Source organism: Geotrypetes seraphini, chromosome 8 (assembly GCF_902459505.1).
Source record: "Geotrypetes seraphini chromosome 8, aGeoSer1.1, whole genome shotgun sequence".
Classification (NCBI taxonomy): Eukaryota; Metazoa; Chordata; class Amphibia; order Gymnophiona; family Dermophiidae; genus Geotrypetes; species Geotrypetes seraphini.
This window is the reverse complement of record NC_047091.1, coordinates 38,371,661-38,397,466: the sequence shown is the minus strand read 5'-3', so window position 1 is coordinate 38,397,466 and position 25,806 is coordinate 38,371,661. Positions and strand designations below refer to the sequence as shown.

The window sequence follows — 25,806 nt, the reverse complement described above, 5'->3', positions numbered from 1 at the left end:
AGGAAGCCGGAAAACTCAAAATTTAAGATGAGGTGGAGGGAGGGAGCTGGCTAAATGCTACAGGTGGGCGGTGGCTGCGGGGACCGCGCGATCCTTGATACCTCACTGCGGAGACAAGACCATTCACCGCTCCACGGGGCGGTGAATGGCCTTGTCCCCGTCCCCGCAGCGACTGCTTTTTTTCTTTCACCGTTCCGGTGAGTTACCCGCAGCTAAAGGCGGTAGCTGCGGGTAAACCGCCACCGTGTCATTCTCTAATTTGTACGGTGAGGGCCCAGGATTGGAGGTTCAATATACATGAAGAGATGTTCTCAGAGAGAACAAGGATTTCATCGGTGTAAGTGTAAAGTGTTTCCAAGGGGGACAGTTGGAGGAGTTTCAGGGAGGATATATAAACATTGAAAAGAATCGGGGATAGGGGTGAACCCTGAGGAACTCCACAAATCAGTTTCCACGGGAGGGATGAGGAGCCATTCATGTTAACGAAGTAGGAGCAGGAACATAAGAATTTTGAGAACCAATCTAAGACTGTTGAGTTTATGCCAATTTCAGAAAGTTGGAGAATTAGTATATCATGATGGACAATGTCGAAAGCTGCAGAAAGGTCGAATTGAAGAAGAACAGCAAACTTATTGCAAGAGTGAAGTTGTTGGACCTTTGAGATTAATGAGGCCAATAGGGATTCGGTGCTGAAGTTGGGTCTGAAGCCATGTTGGTAGGGTAGAAGAATGGAGAATCTCTCAAGATAGGATGAAAGTTGGGTAGATATGATGGACTCCAGCAACTTGGTCAGTAGAGGAATATTTGCTATTGGACGATAGCTGATGGTGTGGAGGGGTCTAGAACAGTTTTTTTTCAGTAGTGGGGATAGAGCAATGTGTCCCATTTCTGCAGAGAATAGGCCTGAAAGTAAGGCAGAATTTATAAGTTTGGTGAGAGATGAGATGGCTTGTGTGGGAATTTTCTCGTATAGGTATATGTCTCCTCTTTACTTTACAAATTGTATTTCATCCCTCCTTACCTTGTGTTTAACAATGTTAATTTTTAGCATAATAAGTTTATTTATTAATTGTATGGACTGTTTTGTTACCTAATCTATGTAACTTTTTAAATGTTCACCGCTTAGAAACTTTGTTTAAGGCGGTTAATCAAGCCATCTAATAAACTTGAAACTTGAAAGGGTCCAAGGTACAGTTGCAGGATTTCAACTTGAGGCAGAGTTTAGCGACCTGGGAATCAGATACGAGCACGAAGGCAGTCCAGGATCTGTCGACTGGAATATGGTTGGCGACGATTAGAGTTGGTGGACACCAGAGAGTTGTAAGAGGGTGCTGGTGGGAACGAGCATCATAAGGTAGTGACTTTCTCATTGAAGAATTTTGCTAGATCGTCTGCAGCTGGAGAGGAGGGGAGTGTGGTGGCGTCATGTTTAGAGGATATGGAGCGCCAGATGTTAAACAATGTATTACTTTGGTTGTTGGATCTGGGGATTTTGTTACCGTAGTAGTTCTTCCTTGCTTTTTTTAGTTCGGTATTGTAGGACTTAATATTAACCCTCCAGGACTGTCTGTCTGTGGGAGATTTAGATTTTTTCCATTTGCGTTCCAGTATTCGACATTTCTGCTTCAGTTCTCTGTGATATAGAAGGTACCAAGGGGCCTTGCGGGAGTAGGAGACAGTTTTAGTGGATAGTGGTGCGAGGGAGTGGTAGGTGGTCTCAGAGAGGGTGATCCAGTTGTGCCAGTTGGATTCAGGGTTTGGAGGGTTAGGAATGGTGGAAATTAGGTTGAGGAATTTGGTCCAGAACAATTCACTAGCAATTTTTTTTCGGAAGGTAATGGAGTTTGAGGAACGAGGTGGGGACCCAAGGTGAGACATGAAAATGGGGAGGCAAAAAGCCCCTAGGAAGTGGTCGGACCAAGGGACATGTTCTCAACGAGTGTCATCGACCGAAGTTTTGTAATCGGTGAGATCAAGGAAACTGATGATGTCTAGCGTGTGCCCCTTTTCATGGGTTGGAGAGAGTGCCGGGGGGGGAAGCCTAAAGAAGTGAGGAAGTTATTGAAATCAGTTGCATCCTTGTTGGTGGTATCATTTAGGTGGAGATTAATATCCCCAATGATTAGTAATCTATGAAATTTGAGGAAGGCGTTTGTAATGGTCTTGAGGACGGGTTCAGAGGATTTGTTCCAGGGGGATGGTGGATGATATAATAGCAGGATAACCAGTGGGTGAGGATGGAGTTTGTCGTTGACAGAGACTAGCATATATTCTAGAGAGGCATGGCTACCCTTTTCGAGAAGCTGGACATTGAAGAATGATTTGTGGAGGAGTGCCAAGCCACCTCCTTTTCGGTTAATTCTGGGGGAGAAGAGGCCTTGGTAACCATGAGAACAAAGCTCATTTTGTGTAAATATGTCGTCTTTTGCAATTCATGATTCTGTGATGAATAGGAATCCGGGGTCAAGATCTTCAAGTAGGTCCTTCAAAATTTGAGTTTTGTTGCATGCAGATCTGGCATTGCAATAAAGTGACGGGACTGGGGTGAGAGAGTCAGAGGCAAGGCTGGGAAGATTGGCAGGGGGAATGGGCTTTAAGTAGGCATGATTAATTCTTCGTGGTTTTTTTTTGAAAAGATGATTTCTGGTGTGCAATAGTGTGAGGATTTTGATGCCTGGGCAAATAGTACTGACATTTATGGTGTCGGGTAAGTTGGGAAGAGGGAGGTTTCAGGCAGAGGGTGATATTGGAGGATGTGCAGAGAAGGAGAAGAATAATCCATGGGTGTGGCTTCATGGTGGGGTTGGGGAAGCCTTTGGGAGGGATAGGAGGCAGGAATAGAGGAAAGTCTTGGCAATTGGGCAGGACTAGAGCAATTAAAAAGAATCTGGTGGACCTTAGCAATTGGGCAGAGCTTATACAATTAGATAGAATCTGGTGAACCTTAGCAATTGGGCAGAACTTAAACAATTAAATAGGCTTGGCAATTGGGCAGAACTAGAACAATTAAATAGAATCTGGGCAAAACTAGAACAATTAAATGGAATCTGGTGAACCTTAGCAATTGGGCAGAACTTAAACAATTAAATAGGCTTGGCAATTGGTCAGAACTAGAACAATTAGATAGAATCTGGTGAATCCTTAGCAATTGGATAGAGCTTAAAACAATTAAATAAAATCTGGTGAACTTAAGCAATTGGGCAGAACTTAAACAACTGAATAGAGTCTAGTGATCCTTAGCAGAACTTAAACAATTAGCAATTGGGCAGAACTTAAACAAATTAAACTTAAACAAATTGTGCAGAACTTAAACAAAGTCGAGCCCGAGCCAGAGTGATCCTACAGACCTTGCTGTCCATGACCTGTGCTTATGCAGGGTTGTGAAGTTCTCCTTTCCCGGCTGGCTGTGGGGGGGAGGCGGACTGAAACTCGGGCCGGTGAGCAGGGGAACGGTGGCTGCTTTCCCTGCAGCGGCTTGAAAGAAGAAAATCTCCTCTTCCGGCTGGCTGTGGGGAGGAGGCGGACCGAAACTCGGGCCGGCGAGCAGGGGAACGGTGGCTGCTTTCCCTGCAGTGGCTTGAAAGAAGACAGTCTCCTCTCCCGGCTGGCTGTGGGGAGGAGGCAGACCGAAACTCGGGCCGGCGAGCAGGGTAACAGTGGCTTGCTTTCCCTGCAGCGGCTTGGAGGAATAAAGACTCCTCTCCCGGCTGGCTATGGGGAGGAGGCGGACCGAAACTCGGGCCGGCGAGCAGGGGAATGGTGGCTGCTTTCCCTGCAGTGGCTTGAAAGAAGAAAGTCTCCTCTCCCGGCTGGCTGTGGGGAGGAGGCGGACCGAAACTCATTATGTTAGCTGTGGCTATTAAAGTGGTTCTTGGTCACTGGAAAGCAAAAGTCTCCTCTATCAGTTAATATAGTAACATAGTAACATAGTAGATGACGGCAGATAAAGACCCAAATGGTCCATCCAGTCTGCCCAACCTGATTCAATTTAATTTTTTAATTTTTTCTTCTTAACTATTTCTGGGCAAGAATCCAAAGCTTTACCCTGCACTGTGCTTGGGTTTTAACTGCCGAAATCTCTGTTAAGACTTTCTCCAGCCCATCTACACCCTCCCAGCCATTGAAGACCTTCCCAGCCCATCCTCCACCAAACGGCCATATACAGACACAGACCGTGCAAGTCTGCCCAGTACTGGCCTTAGTTCAATATTTAATATTATTTTCTGATTCTAGATCCTCTGTGTTCATCCCACCCTTCTTTGAACTCAGTCACAGTTTTATTCTCCACCACCTCTCTCGGGAGTGCATTCCAGGCATCCACCACCCTCTCCGTAAAGTAGAATTTCCTAACATTGCCTTTGAATCTACCACCCCTCAACCTCAAATTATGTCCTCTGGTTTTACCATTTTCCTTTCTCTGAAAAAGATTTTGTTCTATGTTAATACCCTTCAAGTATTTGAACGTCTGAATCATATCTCCCCTGTCTCTCCTTTCCTCTAGGGTATACATATTCAGGGCTTCCAGTCTCTCCTCATACGTCTTCTGGCGCAAGCCTCCTATCATTTTCGTCGCCCTCCTCTGGACCGCCTCAAATCTTCTTATGTCCTTCACCAGATATGGTCTCCAAAATTGAACACAATACTCCAAGTGGGGCCTTACCAATGACCTGTACAGGGGCATCAACACCTTCTTCCTTCTACTGACTACGCCTCTCTTTATACAGCCCAGCATCCTTCTGGCAGCAGCCACTGCCTTATCACACTGTTTTTTCGCCTTTAGATCTTCGGACACTATAACCCCAAGGTCCCTCTCCCCGTCCGTGCCTATCAGCTTCTCTCTTCCCAGCATATACGGTTCCTTCCTATTATTAATCCCCAAATGCATTACTCTGCATTTCTTTGCATTGAATTTTAGTTGCCAGGCATTAGACCATTCCTCTAACAGATCCTTTTTCATATTTTCCACTCCCTCTTCAGTGTCTACTCTGTTACAAATCTTGGTATCATCTGCAAAAAGGCACACTTTTCCTTCTAACCCTTCAGCAATGTCACTCACAAACATATTGAACAGGATTGGCCCCAGCACCGATCCCTGAGGGACTCCACTGCTCACCTTTCCTTCCTTCGAGCGACTTCCATTAACCACCACCCTCTGGCATCTGTCCAACAGCCAGTTTCTGACCCACTTTGGGTCCTAACTTCAGCCCTTCAAGTTTGTTCAACAGCCTCCTATGAGGAACTGTATCAAAGGCTTTGCTGAAATCCAAGTAAATTACATCTAGCATATGTCCTCGATCCAGCTCTCTGGTCACCCAATCAAAAAATTCAATCAGGTTCGTTTGGCACGATTTACCTTTTGTAAAGCCATGTTGCCTCGGATCCTGTAACCCATTAGATTCAAGGAAATACACTATCCTTTTTTTCAGCAACACTTCCATTATTTTTCCAACAACTGAAGTGAGGCTCACCGGCCTGTAGTTTCCTGCTTCATCCCTGTGACCACTTTTATGAATAGGGACCACATCCACTCTCCTCCAATCCCCAGGAATCACTCCCGTCTCCAGAGATTTGTTGAACAAGTCTTTAATAGGACTCGCCAAAACCTCTCTGAGCTCCCTTAGTATCCTGGGATGGATCCCGTCTGGTCCCATCGCTTTGTCCACCTTCAGTTTTTCAAGTTGCTCATAAACACCCTCCTCCATGAACGGCGCAGAATCTACTCCATTTTCTCGTGTAACTTTGCTAGACAATGTCGGTCCTTCTCCAGGATTTTCTTCTGTGAACACAGAACAGAAGTATTTGTTTAGCACATTCGCTTTCTCCTCATGACTTTCCACATATTGGTTCCCAGCATCTTTTAGCCTAATAATTCCATTTTTCATCTTCCTCCTTTCACTAATATATCTGAAAAAATTTTTGTCTCCCTTTTTTACATTTTTAGCCATTTGTTCTTCTGCTTGTGCTTTCGCCAGACATATCTCTCTCTTGGCTTCTTTCAGTTTCACCCTGTAGTCCTTTCTGCTCTCCTCTTCTTGGTTTTTTTTATATTTCACGAACGCCAACTCTTTCGCCTTTATTTTCTCAGCCATTAGGTTGGAGAACTATATCGACTTCCTTTTTGTCTTGTTTTTATTGATTTTCTTCACATAAAGGTCCGTAGCCATTTTTATTGCTCCTTTCAGCTTAGACCACTGTCTTTCCACTTCTCTTATGTCCTCCCTTCCTAACAGCTCTTTCTTCAGGTACTCTCCCATAGCATTAAAGTCCGTACGTTTGAAATCTAGGACTTTAAGTATCGTGCGACCGCTCTCCACTTTAGCCATTATATCAAACCAAACCATTTGATGATCGCTACTTCCCAGGTGAGCACCCACTCGAACATTAGAGATACTCTCTCCATTTGTGAGGACCAGATCCAATATCGCTTTTTCCCTTGTGGGTTCTGTCACCATTTGTCTGAGCAGAGCCTCTTGAAAGGCATCTACAATCTCCCTACTTCTTTCCAATTCTGCAGACAGAACATTCCAATCTGCATCCGGCAGGTTGAAATCTCCCAACAACAGAACCTCCTCTTTCCTTCCAAACTTTTGGATATCCACAATCAGATCCTTATCAATTTGCTGCAATTGAGTAGGAGGTCTGTAGACTACACCCACATAGATAGAAGTTCCATCTTCTCTTTTCAGAGCAATCCATATCACTTCTTCCTCTCCCCAGGTCCCTTGCATTTCGGTCGCTTGGATATTGATCTTTACATAGAGAGCTACTTATCACACATTGCAAGGATGGAATATTGTCTAGTGGAATGCCATTGAAGGGTCTCTAAATATAATAAGATCTGGTCACCTTTTCTCTCACATTGTTATGCTTAAAGGATGTTATTTGTTAGATTGCTGTTGAAGACCTTGTTTTGTATCAGAATGTAATAATATTACACTTGGATGTACAAATTTACCCATATGTACTGATTTCTTAGCAAAGATTGTTGTTCATTATGCACCTCATGATGTTTATTGTATTTTTAAACTAGTAATAAAAATAACTGATAAAAAGCTATGCAATAATCTGTATGTCAGATTTTATGAGTTAAGCATGTTGAGTTTTATCATGTTTACTGAATTTTGTTATGTGTAATCTATAATAATAAAATGCTAGCCGCGCATGCGCACTCTCGCTGTGTGTTCCCTGAGATCTGATCTGTCACACTGTGCCCGCGGCGAGAGTGCGCATGCGCACACTACGTCACCAGCCGACGATTGCCTCCACAAGCCTGTTCCCAGCCAGCTGATGATCACCTCCACAAGCCGGGACTGGGGCACAAAGAGCGCCTCCTGCCCCCCCCCCCAGGGTGAACTGAGAAACGGAGCCGGCCCAGTCTCCGCGAAAGACCAGAGGAGTACAGCAACTTTCCAACCCGGCTCTTGCGATGACCCCGCTGGGACCCGAGTCTTTGCCGCCCCCCCTTCCCTTCCCGCGGACCCGACTACGAACCTGGCGATTCAAGCAGCGTATGTAGCAGTCTTCACACACTGCTTCGGGCCCTTCTACTGCCCTGATTTGCTCTGCTGCGTCTCTGATGATGTCATCAGGGACGTGCCAGAGTAAATCAGGGCAGTAGAAGGACCCGAAGCAGCGTGTGAAGACTGCTGCACACGCTGCTGGAATCGCCAGGTTCGTAGTCGGGACCGTGGGAAGGGAAAGGGGAGGTAGAGAAAACGCTACTGCTGCTGCACAGGGAAGTGTTGTGGGGGAGGGAAATGGAGGGGGAGGGAATGCTGCTTTGGCTGCTTTTGAAGACTTCAGAGGAAAAAGATGTGGTTTTGGCAGGCTCTGCTGCCTAATTTTAAATAGTGCTTTTTTGATCTCCAGTGTTCGTATTACATCAGGTCAGTGCCATTTATAGTATTCAGTATAAATCTCAGCTGAAGAAATGAAAAAATGCAGCCTTTTATCACTGAGGTATGCTTCAGCAACACTGCCCATTTGTCATGAGCTAATTATAATGAACAGTTTTTGAATAGTTTTTCATAGACACCAAGGGCTCAATTTTCAAAGGGTCTAGCCACCTAGGAATTAGCTCAGCCTCTTTGAAAATTGACTGGGGCTGAGCGTTACCAGGTGGATAAATTTAGCAGCTCAATATTATTCTCTTTACCAATAAAAAAGATTTCACAATAAAAGACAGACAGACAGACATATATTCTAGCACCCGTTAATGTAACGGGCTAAAATACTAGTTAACTTATGGCAATAGTAGAGAATATAATTTTGTTTACAAAAATAATAAAATAAAATTGTTGAATTTGTTCTTTATATTCTTGTACTTTCTATTACTGGAATACATAATCTTGAAATTTCAATTTAAAAAATTGTCTATGTTTATTTACTGAATCACCATTTAGTTGGGACATGTCAATGATTTTAAAAGTAAGTTTATTTTGTACACAATTTTGATTCAAGTTAAGAGTGTTCAAATTTATACACAATTTAAACTGAGGTTTTAAGACCTCTGATATCTTTGACCCTCTTATCTAGTTGCGGTAGCAACTGCCACACAGCAAATGCGCTTTAAGCCCATTCAGTCCTTATGGGCTTCAGTGCATGTACTGTGCCGGCCCACACTATTCAGCTTGATAAATGAGGGCCTTTGAGTCTTTCTAGCTGGCTGATGTTGAAACTGATGCATTTGGCAGATCCTGAAGTCTTTTCTTCTATTTTTTCAAAGTACTCATACTACTTATAGCCTAAGAGGTTTACATTCAGGAACTCAAGCATTTTTCCCTATCTGTCCTGGAAGAATCAAACTCTATCTAATGTACCTGGGGCAATGGGGGATTAAGTGACTTGTCCAGGGTCACAAGGAGTCAGTGATGTAGTAAGGGGGGAGCAGTCCGCCCTGGGTGCTCTCTTGGTAAGGGTGCAGCACCTATCCTCCTCTCCACCCCCCTCCTTCTCCACTCCCCCATGGCCACGTGCACCGCTTCCCTTCCTCCATAGCTTTGAAACATTCCTGGCATGAGCAGCAACCTGTAACCTGTCACTCCTGCATGGGCTCTTCTTCTGAAGTCACTTTTTGGACCCGCACCTAGGAAGTTTGGGGGTTGTGGCTCACACCAAGAACACTACAGAGGTATGGGGGAAGGGAATCAGCGCGCATGTGCAGCAGGGGGGCTGGGTGGGGGTAGAGAGGAGGGTATGGGAGGGGCGCCACCACCCTCGCTACGCCACTGCAAGGAGCAGCATGGGATTTGAACCCACAGCCTCAGGATGTAAGACTCTAGTTCCAACCACTGTACTACATACTCCCCCATGGTTTCATAATTATTGTGAGTCTTTTGTGTGTGTTGGTTATTCCTATATCTTCCATTAGTTCTCTGATTTATTAGTATATTTTTGTTCCCACTCATACTCAGGGTAGGTGGGGAAGGCCTGGATTAGGCTTGGCACTAGAGGGAGAGGCTCAGACCAGGATTAACTTCTGGGAAATGTCAGAATAATGATGAAAGCCTGTGCAGAGCTTATCCAAGAAAGATATGCATACAAACCTTTCACCCAAAAACAAGACAAAAAATGAAGTCTGACAGGGCACTTAGCTGCATTCAGCAGATCACTAGGATCTCCCCTGATCCTCTGAGGTCACAGTTCTTCAACAGACTATAGAGGGTAGCCTAATTTGGAAAGGCAAGGTTCAAACCCCAATTCTTCAGCCGACACTAATTGACACTCATTTTCAAAGCAGAAGGACGTCTCAAAATGGCCAAAAAAAGTCCATCTGCCGAAAATGTCCAAATTATGATTTTCAAAATGCAGAATTTGGATATTTACACTGCAGTTCATCCAAATAGTAAGGGAGTGTACTGGAGGCATATTTTGGGTGGGGTAGGGAGGGCCCAAAATGAGGATGCCTTTTAGTGATGGTGGAATCCGAAGAAATGTACAAGGCAAAAAGGGAGGACATTTTTTTCTAGACCTGTTTCAATCACATCCAGAGTACAAAAAGGTGCCCTGATTGAACAATTGACCACTGAAAGGATGGAGGCATTACCCCTTCTTAATCTTCCAATGGTTACTGACCCCCTCCCACCCGAAGAAGTGAAAGTGTCAGTGGATACCAGGATCTATGATAGCTTCAGGTATTATGGCCATTCCTAACAGAGCAGCAAGCAAGCGTAAGGAGTAGCCTATTGGAAGGCTGCACTTTGAACCTTTGAACCCAAGTATAACTCCCACTTTAACTCTTATTTCTGTACAAATATGTAAGAACATAAGAAGAGCTTTACTGGGTCAGACCAATGGTCCATCTAGCCCAGTATCCCATCTCCACAGTGGCCAATCCAGGTCTCAAGTACCTGGCAAAAACCCAAATAGTAGCAACATTCCATATTACCGATACAGGGCAAGCAGTGGCTTCCCCCATGTCTGTCTCAATAGCAAGAACTTGTCCAAACCTTTTTTAAAACCAGCTACATTAACCACTGTTACCACATCCTTTGGAAATGTGTTCCAGAGCTTTATCTATTCTCTGAGTGAAAAAATATTTCCTCTTATTGGTATTAAAAATATTCCTGGTAACTTCATCGAGTGTCCCCTAGTCTTTGTAATTTCTGATGGGAGTAAAAAAATCGATCCAATTGTACCTATTCTACACCACTCAGGATTTTGTAGACTTCAATCATGTCTCCCTTCAGCCATTACTTATCCAAGCTGAAGAGCCCTAACCTCTTTAATATAAGAGGTGTTCCATACCCTTTATCATAGTAACATAGTAGATGGCGGCAGATAAAGACCCGAATGGTCCATCCAGTCTGCCCAACCTGATTCAATTTAAATTTTTTCTTCTTAGCTATTTCTGGGCAAGAATCCAAAGCTCAACTTGGTACTGTTCTTGGGTTCCAACTCCATCAAAACCTACTCCAGTCCATCTATACCCTCCCAGCCATTGAAGCCCTCTCCAGCCCATCCTCCTCTAAACAGCCATATACAGACCCAGACCATGCAAGTCTGCCCAGTACTGGCCTTAGTTCAATATTTAATATTATTTTCTGATTCTAGATCCTCTGTGTTCATCCCACGCTTCTTTGAACTCAGTCACCGTTTTCCTCTCCACCACCTCTCTCGGGAGCACATTCCAGGCATCCACCACCCTCTCTGTAAAGTAGAATCTCCTAACATTGCTCTTGAATCTACCACCCCACAATCTCAAATTATGTCCTCTGGTTTTACCATTTTCCTTTCTCTGGAAAAGATTTTGTTCTACGTTAATACCCTTCAAGTATTTGAACGTCTGAATCATATCTCCCCTGTCCCTCCTTTCCTTATCATCTTGGTTGCTCTAATTTGAACCGTTTTAGTTCTACTATATCTTTTTTGAGATAAGGCAATCAGAATTGAATGCAATACTCAAGCTGAGGTCGTACCATGGAATGATATAGAGGCATTATAACATTCTTAGTCTTGTTTACCATCCTTTTTCTAATAATTCATACCATCTTGTTTGCTTTTTTGGCCACCACAACACATTAGGTGGAAGGTTTCAGTGTATTGTCTACAATGATACCCAGATCTTTTTCTTGGGCATTGATCCCTAGCATCTGGTAATTATGCAACCTTTTACAGTTTAGTGTCATCTGCAAATTTAATCACATTACTAGTTGTTTCCAAATCATTTATAAATAAGTGAATTAGTGCCAGTCCCAGTACACATAATGAAAAATATTATTTGACTGAATTTGAAAACCAAATACATATAATGGGCATCGACCTTTAACAACAGAAGCAACATGAAATCAAAGACCAGTTGCTTATTTCAGTAGGATTTAGCACAGTAAAGCCCCAGATTATTCATATTCAAAATTAAATCACTATTCAGTCGAATATGAATGATGTATTCAGGGCCAAATCAAATCGAATATGAATATTTAGTACAGCCCTAGCCAGTGGCATAGCGAGGTAGTTTGGGACCTGGCACTGCTACATTGTCCCCTCTCCCACACACAGGCACACACTCTTCCCCACTGTTTGGGCATCCCTCACTCTTCCCCGCTGCTTGAGCAAACACCTCCCACCCCCCGGCATACCTCTTGAAATGTTCGCCGGCACGAGCAGCATCTTCTGCCTGCTGCTTGCACCAGCCTCAGCTCCCTTCTAACATCACTTCCTGGTTCCAAGATTAGGAAGTGACATCAGAAGGCCAGTGTGAGCAGAAAGTGGATGATGCTGCTCACACCAGCAAACATTTCAAGAGGTATATGAGTGGGAGGAGGACAATCTATTACTCCACTCCCACATACTACGCCACTAGCCCTAGCAAATAAAATGTTAGGAATAACTGAGAAAGGAATAGAGAATAAATCAAAGATTATTATAATGCCTCTTTGTTGCTCCATGGTGAAACTGCACCTTTGAGTATTGTGTGCAATTATGCTACTCCTTGAGTTTTGCCAGATACTAGTGATCTGGATTGGCCACCATGAGAATGGGCTACTGGGCTTGATGGACCATTGGTCTGACCCAGTAAGGCTATTCTTATGTTCTTAATAAAGATGCAGTGGAACTAGAAAGAGTACAACAAAGGGCAATCAAAATAATTAAGGGAATGGAACAACTCTCATACAAGGAAAGATTAATGATGTTGGGGCTCTTCAGCTTAGAGAAGAGTCAACTGAAAGGTCTATACAATCCTAAATGGAGTGTAATAGGTTAGCACAAATTTGATTGTTTACTATTTCAAAAAGTATAAAATACCACTTTTAAAATGAATATATTTAAGTTCTGCAAACTTATTGCTAGATAATAATAATAATAATAATAACTTTATTCTTCTATACCGCCACAATCTTGTGACTTCTAGGCGGTTTACAATCAAGAGAGCTGGACATTCAGCGAAATACAATATGCAGATATACATAGGAAATACAGATGATATGATCAAAGCAGTTAGCATTACTATGTATGAAAAAAAAATGTTTGGACTAGCTCCTGGAGGAAAAGTCCATAAACTGTTATTAATAAGGTGAACATGGGGAAAGCATAGAATTTTTATTAGGATCCTACTTGGATTAATCACTGTTGGAAACAGGATGCTGAACTAGATGGGCCTTTAGCCTGAACAGTATAGCAGTTCTTTTTTTCTTACATAACTATTTAGGAGGGATGCTATAGGAACAGGTGCAATATGACTCACCTTGCCAACCTTCCTGAGTTTTGCTCCTGCAAGAGCAGCAGCTAAACCTGTGGGGGTCCCTCCCTCTCCAATGCTCTGTTGTGGAGGAAGAGGTGGAGCAGGTGGTGGACCCCCAGAGAGCGGTGGAGGCCCAGGTGGTGGGGGTGGACCTGGAGGAGGCGGAGGCCCTGGTGGTGCTGGAGGGGCAGCAGGAGCAGTTGATACACCTGAAATGGATGAGACAGGGAGGGAGAGGTTACAAAAAAATAAAAGACAACTAGACCAGTAGTTCTTAAACCTGTCCTGGGGGACCCCCAGCCAGTTGAGCTTTCAAGATATCCCTAATGAATCTACATGGGAGAAATCTGCATGCCTACTACCTACTTTATAAGCAGATTCATTAGGTATATCTTGAAAATCCGACTGGACAGATTTAAGAACCACTGCACTAGACAACAAATTCTAGAATGCTTTGGAATGACAGATACAGTTAAAAAATCTGGACTGGAATAATTGCTCCAGAGAAGGATCAAAAGTTTAAAGGCAGAACCATGAAGGAAAAAGCAGCATCTGCTGTTGACAGCTTCATTTATAGGTTAAAACTGCTGCTCTGCATTGTTCAGTGCAGTTGGCCCTGCTCTAAAGAGACCATCTCTGCTGGCATGGAAGAAGCAGCCAGACTGTCTGTCTGCATTCAGTCACTGAGAATGAGGGCAATTGGGAGGGGTGACGCAATAGGATAACCTGTACAACTTTCAAAAACTTTTCTGCAGTCTTTCACTGCAGTCAGTTTTGGGGCCAAAATTCAGCAGCGGATAGTGTTGTTGAAAATCCAGGTAGACCACCATGACACTGTCTGATTAATGATGGGGTGGTCTGGGGATGGAGTCTGGACAGAGTTGAGATTTACCTAGTTAGTGGTGATTTTCAGTCCACTAACTGGGTAATTGCCCTGATAAAAGTTGGGAGAACAAAAAGTCAGATCTGTCTTTATCTAGTTACAAGTTATCTCATATTTATCTGGGTATTGGTCTGAATATCGCCAGAACACAGGAAATGTCAGTGGCCACAGAATACATAGATATTCATAAGAACATAAGAATTGCCACTGCTGAGTCAGACCAGTGGTCCATCATGCCCAGCAGTCCGCTCACGCGGTGGCCCTCTGGTCTAAGACCAGCATCCTAACTGAGACTAGCCCTACCAGCGCACGTTCTTGTTCAACAGAAACTTGTCTAACTTTGTCTTGAATCCTTGGAGGGTGTTTTCCCCTATAACAGCCTCTGGAAGGGCGTTCCAGCTTTCTACCACTCTCTGGGTGAAGAAGAACTTCCTTATGTTTGTACGGAATCTATCCCCTTTCAACTTTAGAGAGTGCCCTCTTGTTCTCCCTACCTTGGAGAGGGTGAACAACCTGTCCTTATCTACTAAGTACCTCAGTACCTTGAATGTTTCGATCATGTCCCCTCTCAATCTCCTCTGTTCGAGAGAGAAGAGGCCCAGTTTCTCTAATCTTTCACTGTATGGCAGCTCCTCCAGTCACTTAACCATCTTAGTCGCTCTTCTCTGGACCCTTTTGAGTAGTACCGTGTCCTTCTTCAGTATTCAGATATGGTTCAGCGCTGAAGATCCAGGTATAGAAAAGCCCAAGGCAGCCAATTTTTTATTTAAAACCACCAACTGCCATAGGCTCAATATTACCCCTTTATTTTTCCAATTAACTATTTGCTTAATCACTCATTCCTCAGTGTTGGGTACTTGATATGTTGAGGGAATAACTATGTGAGAGCTAGTTGATAAGAATAGGTATATGTATTTTATAAAATATGCACTTTAGTGCCATCCTGTGCAAAAGGAAGTATATAACATAGTAACATAGTAGATGATGGCAGATAAAGAACCAAATGGTCCATCCAGTCTGCCCAACCTGATTCAATTCATTTATTTTTTCTTTTTCTTAGCTATTTCTGGGCAAGAATCCAAAGCTCTGCCCAGTACTGTGCTTAGGTTCCAACTACTGAAGTCTCTGTCAAAGCTCACTCCAGCCCAACTACACCATTTCAACCACTGAAGCCCTCCCCAGCCCATATGATGTTCTGTACTTATTTTTATGGTGCATATACTCCCAGACAATATAACTGCCTACTTGATTGCATTCTACACATTCAAATCTATTATAAAAGTTGCTCTCTTAGAAAGTAATTCTGTAAGGAAGGCACTATGAATATGTGTAAATGACAAGCATAACACTTATTGGTGGCCTCCTTTGACTTTTTGATACCCCACTTTTTGTGGCTTATCTAAATGTGATGGCACATAGTTTAAAGGTGGGCATAGAGTTATGCATGTAGATTATGGAATACTTTAATTTATGAATTTTTTTAACTTTATTTTTTATTACAGTTTTATACAAATTTTACAAAACATAGAACCCCCCCCATGAACTCCAAGAAGACAAATTATAACAAACACAAATCCCAATCCCTTCTCCCCCCCTCCCCCCTAATTTTTATGGGTATATGAAAAATATTGTGTGTGATGAAGAGTATTTTGTGTGCATGTTTTCAGCCTCAACTCCATGTGTGCAGTATAGCTTTTGTTCACAATAAAGTCAGCAAAAATTTTGTGCGTGCAGTTGTTAGGCATCTGTGCCCCCTTTCTGACCTGTGTGCATGCTAACACATGCACAGCTTAGAGCAGTGGTCTCAAACTCGCAGCCTGGGGCCACATGCGGCCCGCCAGGTACTATTTTGAGGCCCTCGGTATGTTTATCATAATCACAAAAGTAAAATAAAACAGTTTCTTGATCATATGTCTCTTTAGCTATAAATTACAATACTATTATTAAGACTTAGCCCAAAAGAAAAGATTTATAAACTACTAGCTGATGACCCGGCGTTGCACGGGTATTTAATTATAGCAATAACACTGTAAATGGATTCAAATAAAGATACTTTATAGTGGTGAATGAAATTATTGTTTTACAGCTTAATAAAAAGTACAATATTCAAATTATAATGTGAAATATTTGACAAAATGAATACAATACAACTAACGCAAAACGTGATTTTAAACAAAATTTTTAGTTTCACCTCCAGGAGCAAGAACATATAAATTGATGGGGGAACCCACCCTTGAGCAAGCAACATAGAGTTGTGGGCCGAGAGACCCCCAGAACATATCACCCCAGGTAGTGAGGGATCTGCATACCAAGTTTCTATGGTCAAGCCGTTTTTGAATTACTGTGAGAATGGCAGCTTTTTACATTTTTTCCATTGACATGAATGGGTGATATCTGATTTTCTGTTTGTAGCTCCGCCCACGTGTGCAGGAGGGCCGCGAGAACCCCAGAACATATCAGCCCAGGTAGTGAGGGACCTGCATACAAAGTTTCGTTCAAATCAGTCAAGCCGTTTTTGAATTACAGTGAGAATGGCAGCTTTTAACATTTTTTCCATTGACATAAATGGGTGAAATCTGATTTTCTGTTTGTAGCTTCGCCCACGTGTGCAGGTGGGCAGCGAGACCCCCAGAACATATCACCCCAGGTAGTGAGGGATCTGCATACCAAGTTTCGTTAAAATCGGTCAAGCCGGTTTTGAATTACTGTGAGAATGGCAGCTTTTTACATTTATTCCATTGACATGAATGGGTGAAATGTGATTTTCTGTTTGTAGCTCCGCCCACGTGTGCAGGTGGGCCGCGATACCCCCAGAACATATCATCCCAGGTAGTGAGGGATCTGCATACCAAGTTTCGTTCAAATCGGTCAAGCCGTTTTTGCGTGATCGTGGCACATACACACACACATACATACACACATACATACCTCCGATTTTATATATAGATAGATAGATAGATAAAGAGTTTTACCTCATGCAAAATTGTCATTTCTTTAATAAGACATTAACTATTTTTTCTGAGGCCCTCCAAGTACCTACAAATCCAAAATATGGCCCTGCAAAGGGTTTTAGTGTAGGAATGATGCTGCATACACATGTCTCAGAATGGGATGAGGCGACAATAATGGATGGTCGCTCACCCTTTTATTGAAAATCTTAGCTCCCTTAATTACTTAGCTAATGCTTTACAAGGTTATAATTTCATCATGCATATACAGTGTGAATTATACCAAGGTAACTCCTTGTTTACATATTTAATGTGATTCTCAAAGTTACTATCTCACGTGACATCTGAATACATACATTTCTGATATGTCTAAAATCTTACTATAGCATGCTCCTTAAGTTCTCTTGATTTACCTTAAGCTCAGGGCCTGCTTTGGCACGTAGGCATGCTGTCCATATAAGGAATACTAAACAAGATAAGGGATAAGATAAGGGTATGTGTGTGTCAGGTTAATATGTGGCAAGATTCTTGTGACAAAAGGTAGGGGGGAATGCCTCAGCATTCGGTCTCAAGGTACAAACCTTTTTCCTTGCTTTGTCTACATGACAAGAGGGAATGAGAAAGGATTCATACTTCTACACTGTGCTTAGAGCCTTACAAAGGGCCTAGATCCTTACACAGGACCTAGATCCGTACATAGGGCCTAGATCAATGTGCTGACCTGGCCTGGTTCAGAACTGCCTGTGTGCTGACCTTGCCTGTGTTCTGATGCCCTGGTTCAGAACTACATCCCTTCATTTGAGTTTGAGACCACTGGCTTAGAGTGAATATTATTATTTTTAATATTAATAAAGGCCCCCTTTTATGAAGCTGCATTAAGAATTTTTTATTTCAGGCCACTGCGGTAAAAGCTCCGATGCTCATAGGAATTCTATGAGTGTTGGAGCTTTTACTGCAGCGGTTTGTGATTAAAAAAAAAAAACTTTATGCAGCTTGATAAAAGGGGGTCAATACTCACTATACTGACTTTAGCAAACACAATGTAGGTTAAAGCAGTTTACAATCTAAGTACAATACCTAAAAATAAAAGAATTCAACCCCTCCCCATCTTTAGGAGCCAACAAATCAAATAGTAAAAAAAAGTAGAATTGGCAGTGACTGCCTAAATTTCATTAAATATATGGTTACCACCACATCCTCTTGTAATACCTAGTTGAAATATAAACAACTAAGGGCTAGATGTACAAAACTCCAGCACTGCATGGGAAAACACCAGCTTTTACAGCTATTCAGTAATAACAGCATGCAAATTATATAGAAAATGATAGCAGATAAAGACCTGAACACTCCATGCAGTCTGCTGAATAGTCACACTCATTATACAGTATATTCATGGTTAAATTGTCTTTTCTTTAATATTTCTGGGCAATTGACCCCAGAAGTCCACCTGGTATTGCCTAAGGCTCCCACTGCTGGAGTTGCTATTGAAGCCCACTCCAGCCTATCCTAAACCAAATCACCATATATGGGACACAGACAATGCAGGATTGCCCAGTACTAGCCTTAGTTTGTTTCATACCATTTATCTCATGCTTTTGTGAATTCTGCCATCGTTTCATCTCCACCAACTTCCTTGGAAGGGCATTCCAGCATCTACCACCCTCTCCGTGAACAATAATTTCCTAACATTACTCCTAAGTCTGCCACCCCGCCACCCCTTTAGTTTTATCATTTTCCTTTCTCTGGAAAACATTTGTTTCTATATTAATACCTTTGAAATATTTAAACATTTGTATCATATCTCCCCTATCCCTCCTATCTTCTCTAGAGCATACATATTCAGGTCTTCCAGTCTATTCTTGTACATCTTTTGGTGCAAGCCCATATCATTTTTTGTCACTTGTCCAGAGATACGGCCTCCAAAACTGAACACAATACAGTGGTGCCTCACACAACGAACTTAATTGGTTCCAGGAGCAAGTTTGTTATGCGAAAAGTTCGTTATGTGAAACGCGTTTTCCCATAACAATACATGTAAAAAAAAATAATTCGTTCTGTAGCATAAAATATGCTAAGATGACATAAAAAAAGATAAATTTTTTGTTATTATTTTTATTTAGATACATCTAAAAACATAATTGTTTTTTAAAACAACACACATTTTTTAAATTTAAAGACAGAGTCTAATTTTACAGTGAGAGAGGGCAGAGTCTCAGCTGCAAAAACTGGGACTTAACTGTTCATTTTTTTTTTTTTTCTAGCATCGGGGAAGCGGCGAGAGTAGCTCCGCCCCCCCAAAGCAGCCCCCTTTCCTTCTCCCGCTGACTCTCTCTCTGGCCCCCTTTCTCTGTCTGTCTTTCTGTCCCTCTCACTGCCCCTGTGTCTTTCTTTCTGTCTCCCTCCCTCCCGCTGTCTGTCTGTCATTTTTCCCCATTTCCCTGTGCAGCAGCATAAGGGGTTAGGGAGTTTCTCAGGCTGGCAAACTGTCTTCTCCTCTCCCTCTCTAATGCTCCTCCTATGCTTTCCTTTTCTGTTCTCTTCCTCCTTCACCATCCCCTCCTCTTTGTCCAATCTCTCTCTCTCTACTTCTCTCCTCCTCTCTGATTTTCTTCTTCTACCTTGCCTCTCCTCCACCCTCTGATGCTCGTCTCTCCTGATTCCCCCCTCTGGTGCTGGCCGACTCGTGGCTGGCACCCATTGGCTGCTGCGCGCGAGACCTGCCAGCGGCCGGATGCAATGGGAAGCAGTCATCTGTTGGAGGCTGTAGTCGGGAGTCAGCGCCGTTAAAGCTGGTGGTTCTGCTTAGAAAGAACCACGCGCCTGTTTGAAAACTGTCACGCCGCTGGAGCCGGGAGGCGACAGAGAGCAACCGTTGCCAATCCAGCGCATCTCTCCCCGTCTCCTCCCTGTGCGCGCATGCTCGCTCTCAGGCCTCCCCTCCCCACCCCACCATCCTAACTCATACCTGAGGCCGTCCACCACCAACACCACTTCCGCAGCTCGCTCGCGCTTCGATACCCCGTCCCCTCTGACGCGGGCCGCCTCGCTGGAAACAGGAAGTGTTTGGGGGGGAGGGCTAGATGCTGGATAATCGGGGGAAACAAGTGAGAGAGGGCAGTTAAGCGCAGTGCCTGCGCGGAAGGATGCAGCTCGGGCGACTTCGTTGTGTGAAACGAAGTCCGTTGTACGAATCAAGACAAGAAGTTCGTTGTGCGCAGCGTTCGCTGTGCGAGGCGTTCGTTATGCGAGGTACCACTGTACTCCAAATGGGGTCTCACCAATGACCTGTACAGGGGTATCAACACCTCCTTTCTTCTGCTGGTTATGCCTCTTTCTATACAGCCCAGCATCCTTCTGGCTACAGCCACTGCCTTGTCACACTGTTTCAATGCCTTCAGATCCTTAGACACTATCACTATCACCCACATTTCATAGCTAGTACCGCCATTGGATTTAAATGAACAGTACACTGATGTCTATACAAGTTTTTATGCAATTTTCTTGCATACTGGACTGTTTTCTGCATCCTATGGTCATAATAGCACCAGAAATTGTGTGCAGAACCCTGCACTAAACTATGTGATAAGCTTTATTATATCAGCCCTTGTGTCTTTCTGTGAATCATACATATCTCTTTCCCATTCCTTTACTCCTTTCTACTTTGAATTCCTTTCAACTGATTGGTTGCCAAAAATGCTTTGAGCCTAGAGGTGGTTCTATACACAGGCTCCCAAAACACTCAGCGTGAAGGGTGCTGGGATTATGCTTTATTGACTGACACTATAAAACTCAGATCCTGAGGTCTGAAACCACCACATGTTAACCTAGAAAAGGATCAAAATTCATTCCTGTCATAAGGTGCATACAACTAACCCATTTGGAGACCCCATGATTTGAATTTCACTACCAAGTGTAAGGAGTTTGGCTCTCAGGCAGGTCTCTGCATAGCTCCAATTTAGAATCCAATCCTCCTGGCACAACCTTTTCCTTCAACTTACTTCTTGTCCCACCGTACCTGCATTTGACACCCTACGCTCTCGTTCCAGCTGCTCCCGTTCCAGCTGCTCCCGTTCCAGCTGTTCCCGCTCCTGCTGCTCTCGTTCCAGCTGCTGCCTGTAGGGACATGAGGAAATAAAAGTAAAAGGTGCATCACTGGGTAAGACGGTGGAACAGAAAACATTCATAAGAACAAACTCTAAAATAATCAGATTGACTGGCTGAGTTGGCAAAGTTACAAGCACGCCACGAGATATGAGGGAGAGGGTAAAAGAGAGAACCTAACATACAAAATTTCACTAGCCCTAGACACAGTAATTCATTCCCTTCCTCTTCACTGACATATAAAGACTCGCCAGCCCAGAAGTTATGCCAGAAACAACTCCAGGCTCTCTACAGTGCCAGGATCCAGAAAGGCAGAAACAAAGTCACATATTCTACTGGATGTGTTTGCCCATCTGGTGGCTAATGGGCATGTATGTGTTTGATCTGTTGACATTCTTAATATCTCAGAACTTGTCTTTTCCTGAGGTAATGAGGAGAGATTTCCTTTTCACCTTTTTCCAAAAGGAAAAGGAGATTAGAATTAATAAGTGAAAGATAATCTCTCATCAGGACTTTTCAGGAGATGTCTGGCAAGGTGTTTACACACCATGCTTGTCAGTGTGCAAAAGTGGGAAGAATCAGAAGGATGAAAATGAAAGAAAAATGGATAAAATAGAAAAAAGAGAATGAGATGGTAAGAATTAAAGAACAGGGCTGCCACTGAACATTCTGATTCAATATGAACTAATTCCTATTATCACCCCCACCCCTCAAATCCTGAAACACATCCCCTAACCCAGTGTCTCTCAAACTGTGTGCTATGGCACAGTAGTGTGCCCCGAAGAGATTCTGGATGTGCCAAGAGAGATTCCAGAATTCCCTTATAAGTATACACTAGAATAGATGGCATGTACATCGTGTACGCAAGAGCCTGTCAATGTTATGAGTGACTGTGTGCGTAAGGATACAACCGCCCAGACAAACATCATTCTTTGACACGATTGGTCTTTGAAAACTAACAGCAATTTTAGCTTTATTTTTATGCAGTAGTTACCCTAAATTGAACATCAAAGCAATCAAGGCTTTGTTACCGTTTGGACCTTCTTTTTTTTTTTTTTTTTAATCTTTATTAAGTTTTCAAAGCTAACAAAAAGTGCAAAACAATATACATACATATATTAATAATCATAATAAGCACTTATAATCAATCAGTAACAATACAGAAAGGATAAAACCCCCTCTCCCTTCCAGCATTTTCAATCAGGGAATAAAACCTAAAAAAAGAGATACCTCCCCACCCTTCCCTGGATGTGTGTGCTAAAACAACAGAAAATAAAAATAAAAGACAACTATAACAAAGCCACAAAAGTCATCAATGGACCCCAAACTAATTTAAATAACTTATTATGCCCCAGTATGTCAGCGTTCATCTTCTCATACTTATAACATAAGCATAAATTCGCCCACCAAAAAGTAAAACTAAGGCGATCCCAATTTTTCCAATTGCGAGTAACCATTTGCATGGCTATCCCGGTCATAATAAGGAAAAGCCAACATTTATATCTGTCCAATGGGGGTTTAAGATGCAATATCATCCCACATATGACTACATCATATGTCAATGGAATCGGTGACTCCAGTATGGTATTAATCTGTCCCCATATCGACCTCCAAAAATTGAGTACAAAAGGACAATAGAACAACAAATGATTCAGTGTCCCTATTTCAAGATGACAGTGCAAGCATCTATTAGATTTAGAACTATCTAATTTCTGCAAACGAACAGGGGTCCAGAAACTTCTATGTAACAAAAAAAAGCCATGTTTGTTTCATAGATGCTGACTCTGTACATTTCATCCTCCAAGTCCAAATCCGTGAACATTGAGAAGCAGAAATCTGCTGCTTAATCTCAATGCTCCAAATGTCTCTCAGACTAGTTTTTCAGTTTTTTGTTCAAATATTCCGATATTAATTTATACCACTTGGCAGCCTGATGCCCTAGGAAATCTGTCTGGAAGTACAGGCCCGGCAAGCTATACTGATTTTTTAAATTACGCCACTCAGGGAACTCCTCCTGAATGGCCTACTTCAACTGCAACCACTTATATGCTTGAGACTTTGAGATACCGAATGATTGTTGCAGTCGTGAAAAATCAAGCATTTTTCCATTTGATAGTACATCATCTAATGTGCGTATGCCTGCCTGCAGCCAAAGCTTCCAGAGGATCTTAGACTCGCCAATTTGAATCTTGGAGTTCAACCATAAGGATTGACACATGGATTATTGTACTGGTACGGATATTAAATTATCAATACATTTTAAGGTTTTCCAGGTGGTAAAAAGAATGCTATTGTCCTTATAAATTCTGGGTAATTTGATACTCAACACATGACATAATCGTAATGGGTCTTAATGTACAACCCAATAATTATCACCTGTTGATTACTCAATTAATTGATCTTATATCAAGTTTTACTTCCAAAGATATTACAAAAATATTACTCTTCAACCAATGTTATTTATATCAATTTAAGACATTTGTATGGACCTTCTGTTTGTAACTAGGCACCACACTGCCGGTTACTTTATTCTGCATCAGTCCAGATTTAATAACTTCATTGACTTTATTTCATTCTGTATTTTTTCTTTTCTTTCATGTATTTGGATTTTTAAAAAACGATGTATCAATTGTTTTTTTATATATAACTCAAGCCTAATAGTTTTCATATTCCTATTAGCGCTGTGATTATAGGGAACCCATCACTTATCTTAACAGTAGACAGTTCCTACTGCACCTTCCCCAACATGCATGTTTCAACCAGAAACTTTTCTTCAGGAGCGAGGTAAACTACAATGGCAAAGAGACAAAATATGCCCTTTATATTCAACTTTTACTTCAACATTGCCTCAATATATTTTTTGCTAGGACCTGAACACTTTAAATAATTTGAGAGAAAACACAACCAGCTTACCGTTTGTGGGAGCAATTTCGAGCAGCAAACATGGCAGCACGTTCTAAAGGAGCCCTTAAATGCAGCTAGCCCGACACATCCCGATCACATGACATCATTCCCACATGCAGAGCAGAGCTGAGTTTGTTTCAAAAGAAAAGTGCAAAGACTACAAAACAATATCACAAAATAGTTAGCTATTCGATTTCTTCATTTAACCCCTCAGAAAGCTTTAGCTATTAAAGAAAGAAGTGGATTTTTAAACTGAAGTCCCTAGTACCTGAGGGGTTAAATGAAGAAATCGAATGGCTAACTATTTTGTGATATTGTTTTGTAGTGTTTGCACTTTTCCTTTGAAACAAACTCAGATACTTCTTTTATTATGAAGCAGAGCTCTGCTCTGCATGTGGGAATGATGTCATGTGATCGGGATGTGTCGGGTTAGCTGCATTTAAGGGCTCCTTTAGAACGTGCTGCCATGTTTGCTGCTCGAAATTGCTCCCACAAACGGTAAGCTGGTTGTGTTTTCTCTCAAATTATTTAAAGTGTTCGGGTCCTAGCAAAAAATATATTGAGGCACTGTTGAAGTAAAAGTTGAATATAAAGGGCATATTTTGTCTCTTTGCCATTGTAGTTTACCTCGCTCCTGAAGAAAAGTTTCTAGTTGAAACATGCATGTTGGGGGAGGTGCAGGAGGAACTGTCTACTGTTAAGATAAGTGATGGGTTCCCTATAATCACAGCGCTAATAAGAATATGAAAACTATTAGGCTTGAGTTATATATAAAAAAACAATTGATACATCGTTTTTAAAAAAATCCAAATACATGAAAGAAAAGAAAAAATACAGAATGAAATAAAGTCAATGAAGTTATTAAATCTGGATTGATGCAGAATAAAGTAACCGGCAGTGTGGTGCCTAGTTACAAACAGAAGGTCCATACAAATGTCTTAAATTGATATCAATAACATTGGTTGAAGAGTAATATTTTTGTAATATCTTTGGAAGTAAAACTTGATATAAGATCAAACAATCATAATGGGGACATGAGTTGCCATTCTAAATAAAGCCAATCCGGAAGATGCTCCAAGACTTCAGGAAGGATCCAATACATAACCTGACGCAGAATAAATGCTTGATGGTATCTATAAAAATTTGGAAAATTTACCCCACCCACCACAATTGGTTTTTGCAAATATATTAAAGCTATTCTAGCAGTTTTACCCAGCCCAAAAAATTTAGTAAGAATACCATTTAATTTTTTATAGAAGGACCCTTGAAAATAAACTGGCAACATACTCATTTGGTAGCAAACTACAGGCAAAATCATCATTTTGACAGTTTGGACTCTCCCCCACTAAGAAAGATGTAAGGGATTCCAATGCTCACACATTTCTTTGACTTTCAACAATAAAGATTTTTTCTTTACGGTCATCATGTTTTCTAATGTTTTCTGAATCATAATACCTAAATATTTTATACCCTCTTCCTTTCAAAGGAAAGGGAATGAATCAAATAATTTTTTTGCACAATGTACGTTTAACAGAAGAACCTCCGATTTGCTCCAATTTAGGCCCAGCCTGTACCTTGCTGTCTGTAAACACCTGCAGCCTTTGCAATGCTAATGTTTTTGTCTCCATTCCCTGCTGGGAGGATATTTCTCCAAGGTCCTGCTGAACTGTTATCAGTGCTGTATGACTTCATATGCCAGGCACCCTGGAAAGCCATAAAACTTTTATAATGAGCAAGGATCCCTGCAGGACGATGTGGGTGTAGCGAGATGAGAGAACTTGGTACCAAAA

The 25,806-nt window shown here is 42.1% G+C and overlaps 1 protein-coding gene across 1 annotated transcript in view; it reads right to left on the bottom strand.

Annotated features, from left to right (window-relative positions):
* The window catches only part of VASP (vasodilator stimulated phosphoprotein), a 306,350-nt gene that overhangs the window by 146,460 nt on the left and 134,084 nt on the right, over positions 1 to 25,806 (bottom strand). Inside the window, exons 5-6 of the mRNA XM_033954725.1 lie at positions 21,027 to 21,124; positions 13,184 to 13,389 (exon numbers count right to left, since the gene is read on the bottom strand). Of these exons, the coding sequence (XP_033810616.1) occupies positions 13,184 to 13,389; positions 21,027 to 21,124 (304 nt within the window). The remainder of the gene's footprint in view (positions 1 to 13,183; positions 13,390 to 21,026; positions 21,125 to 25,806) is intronic.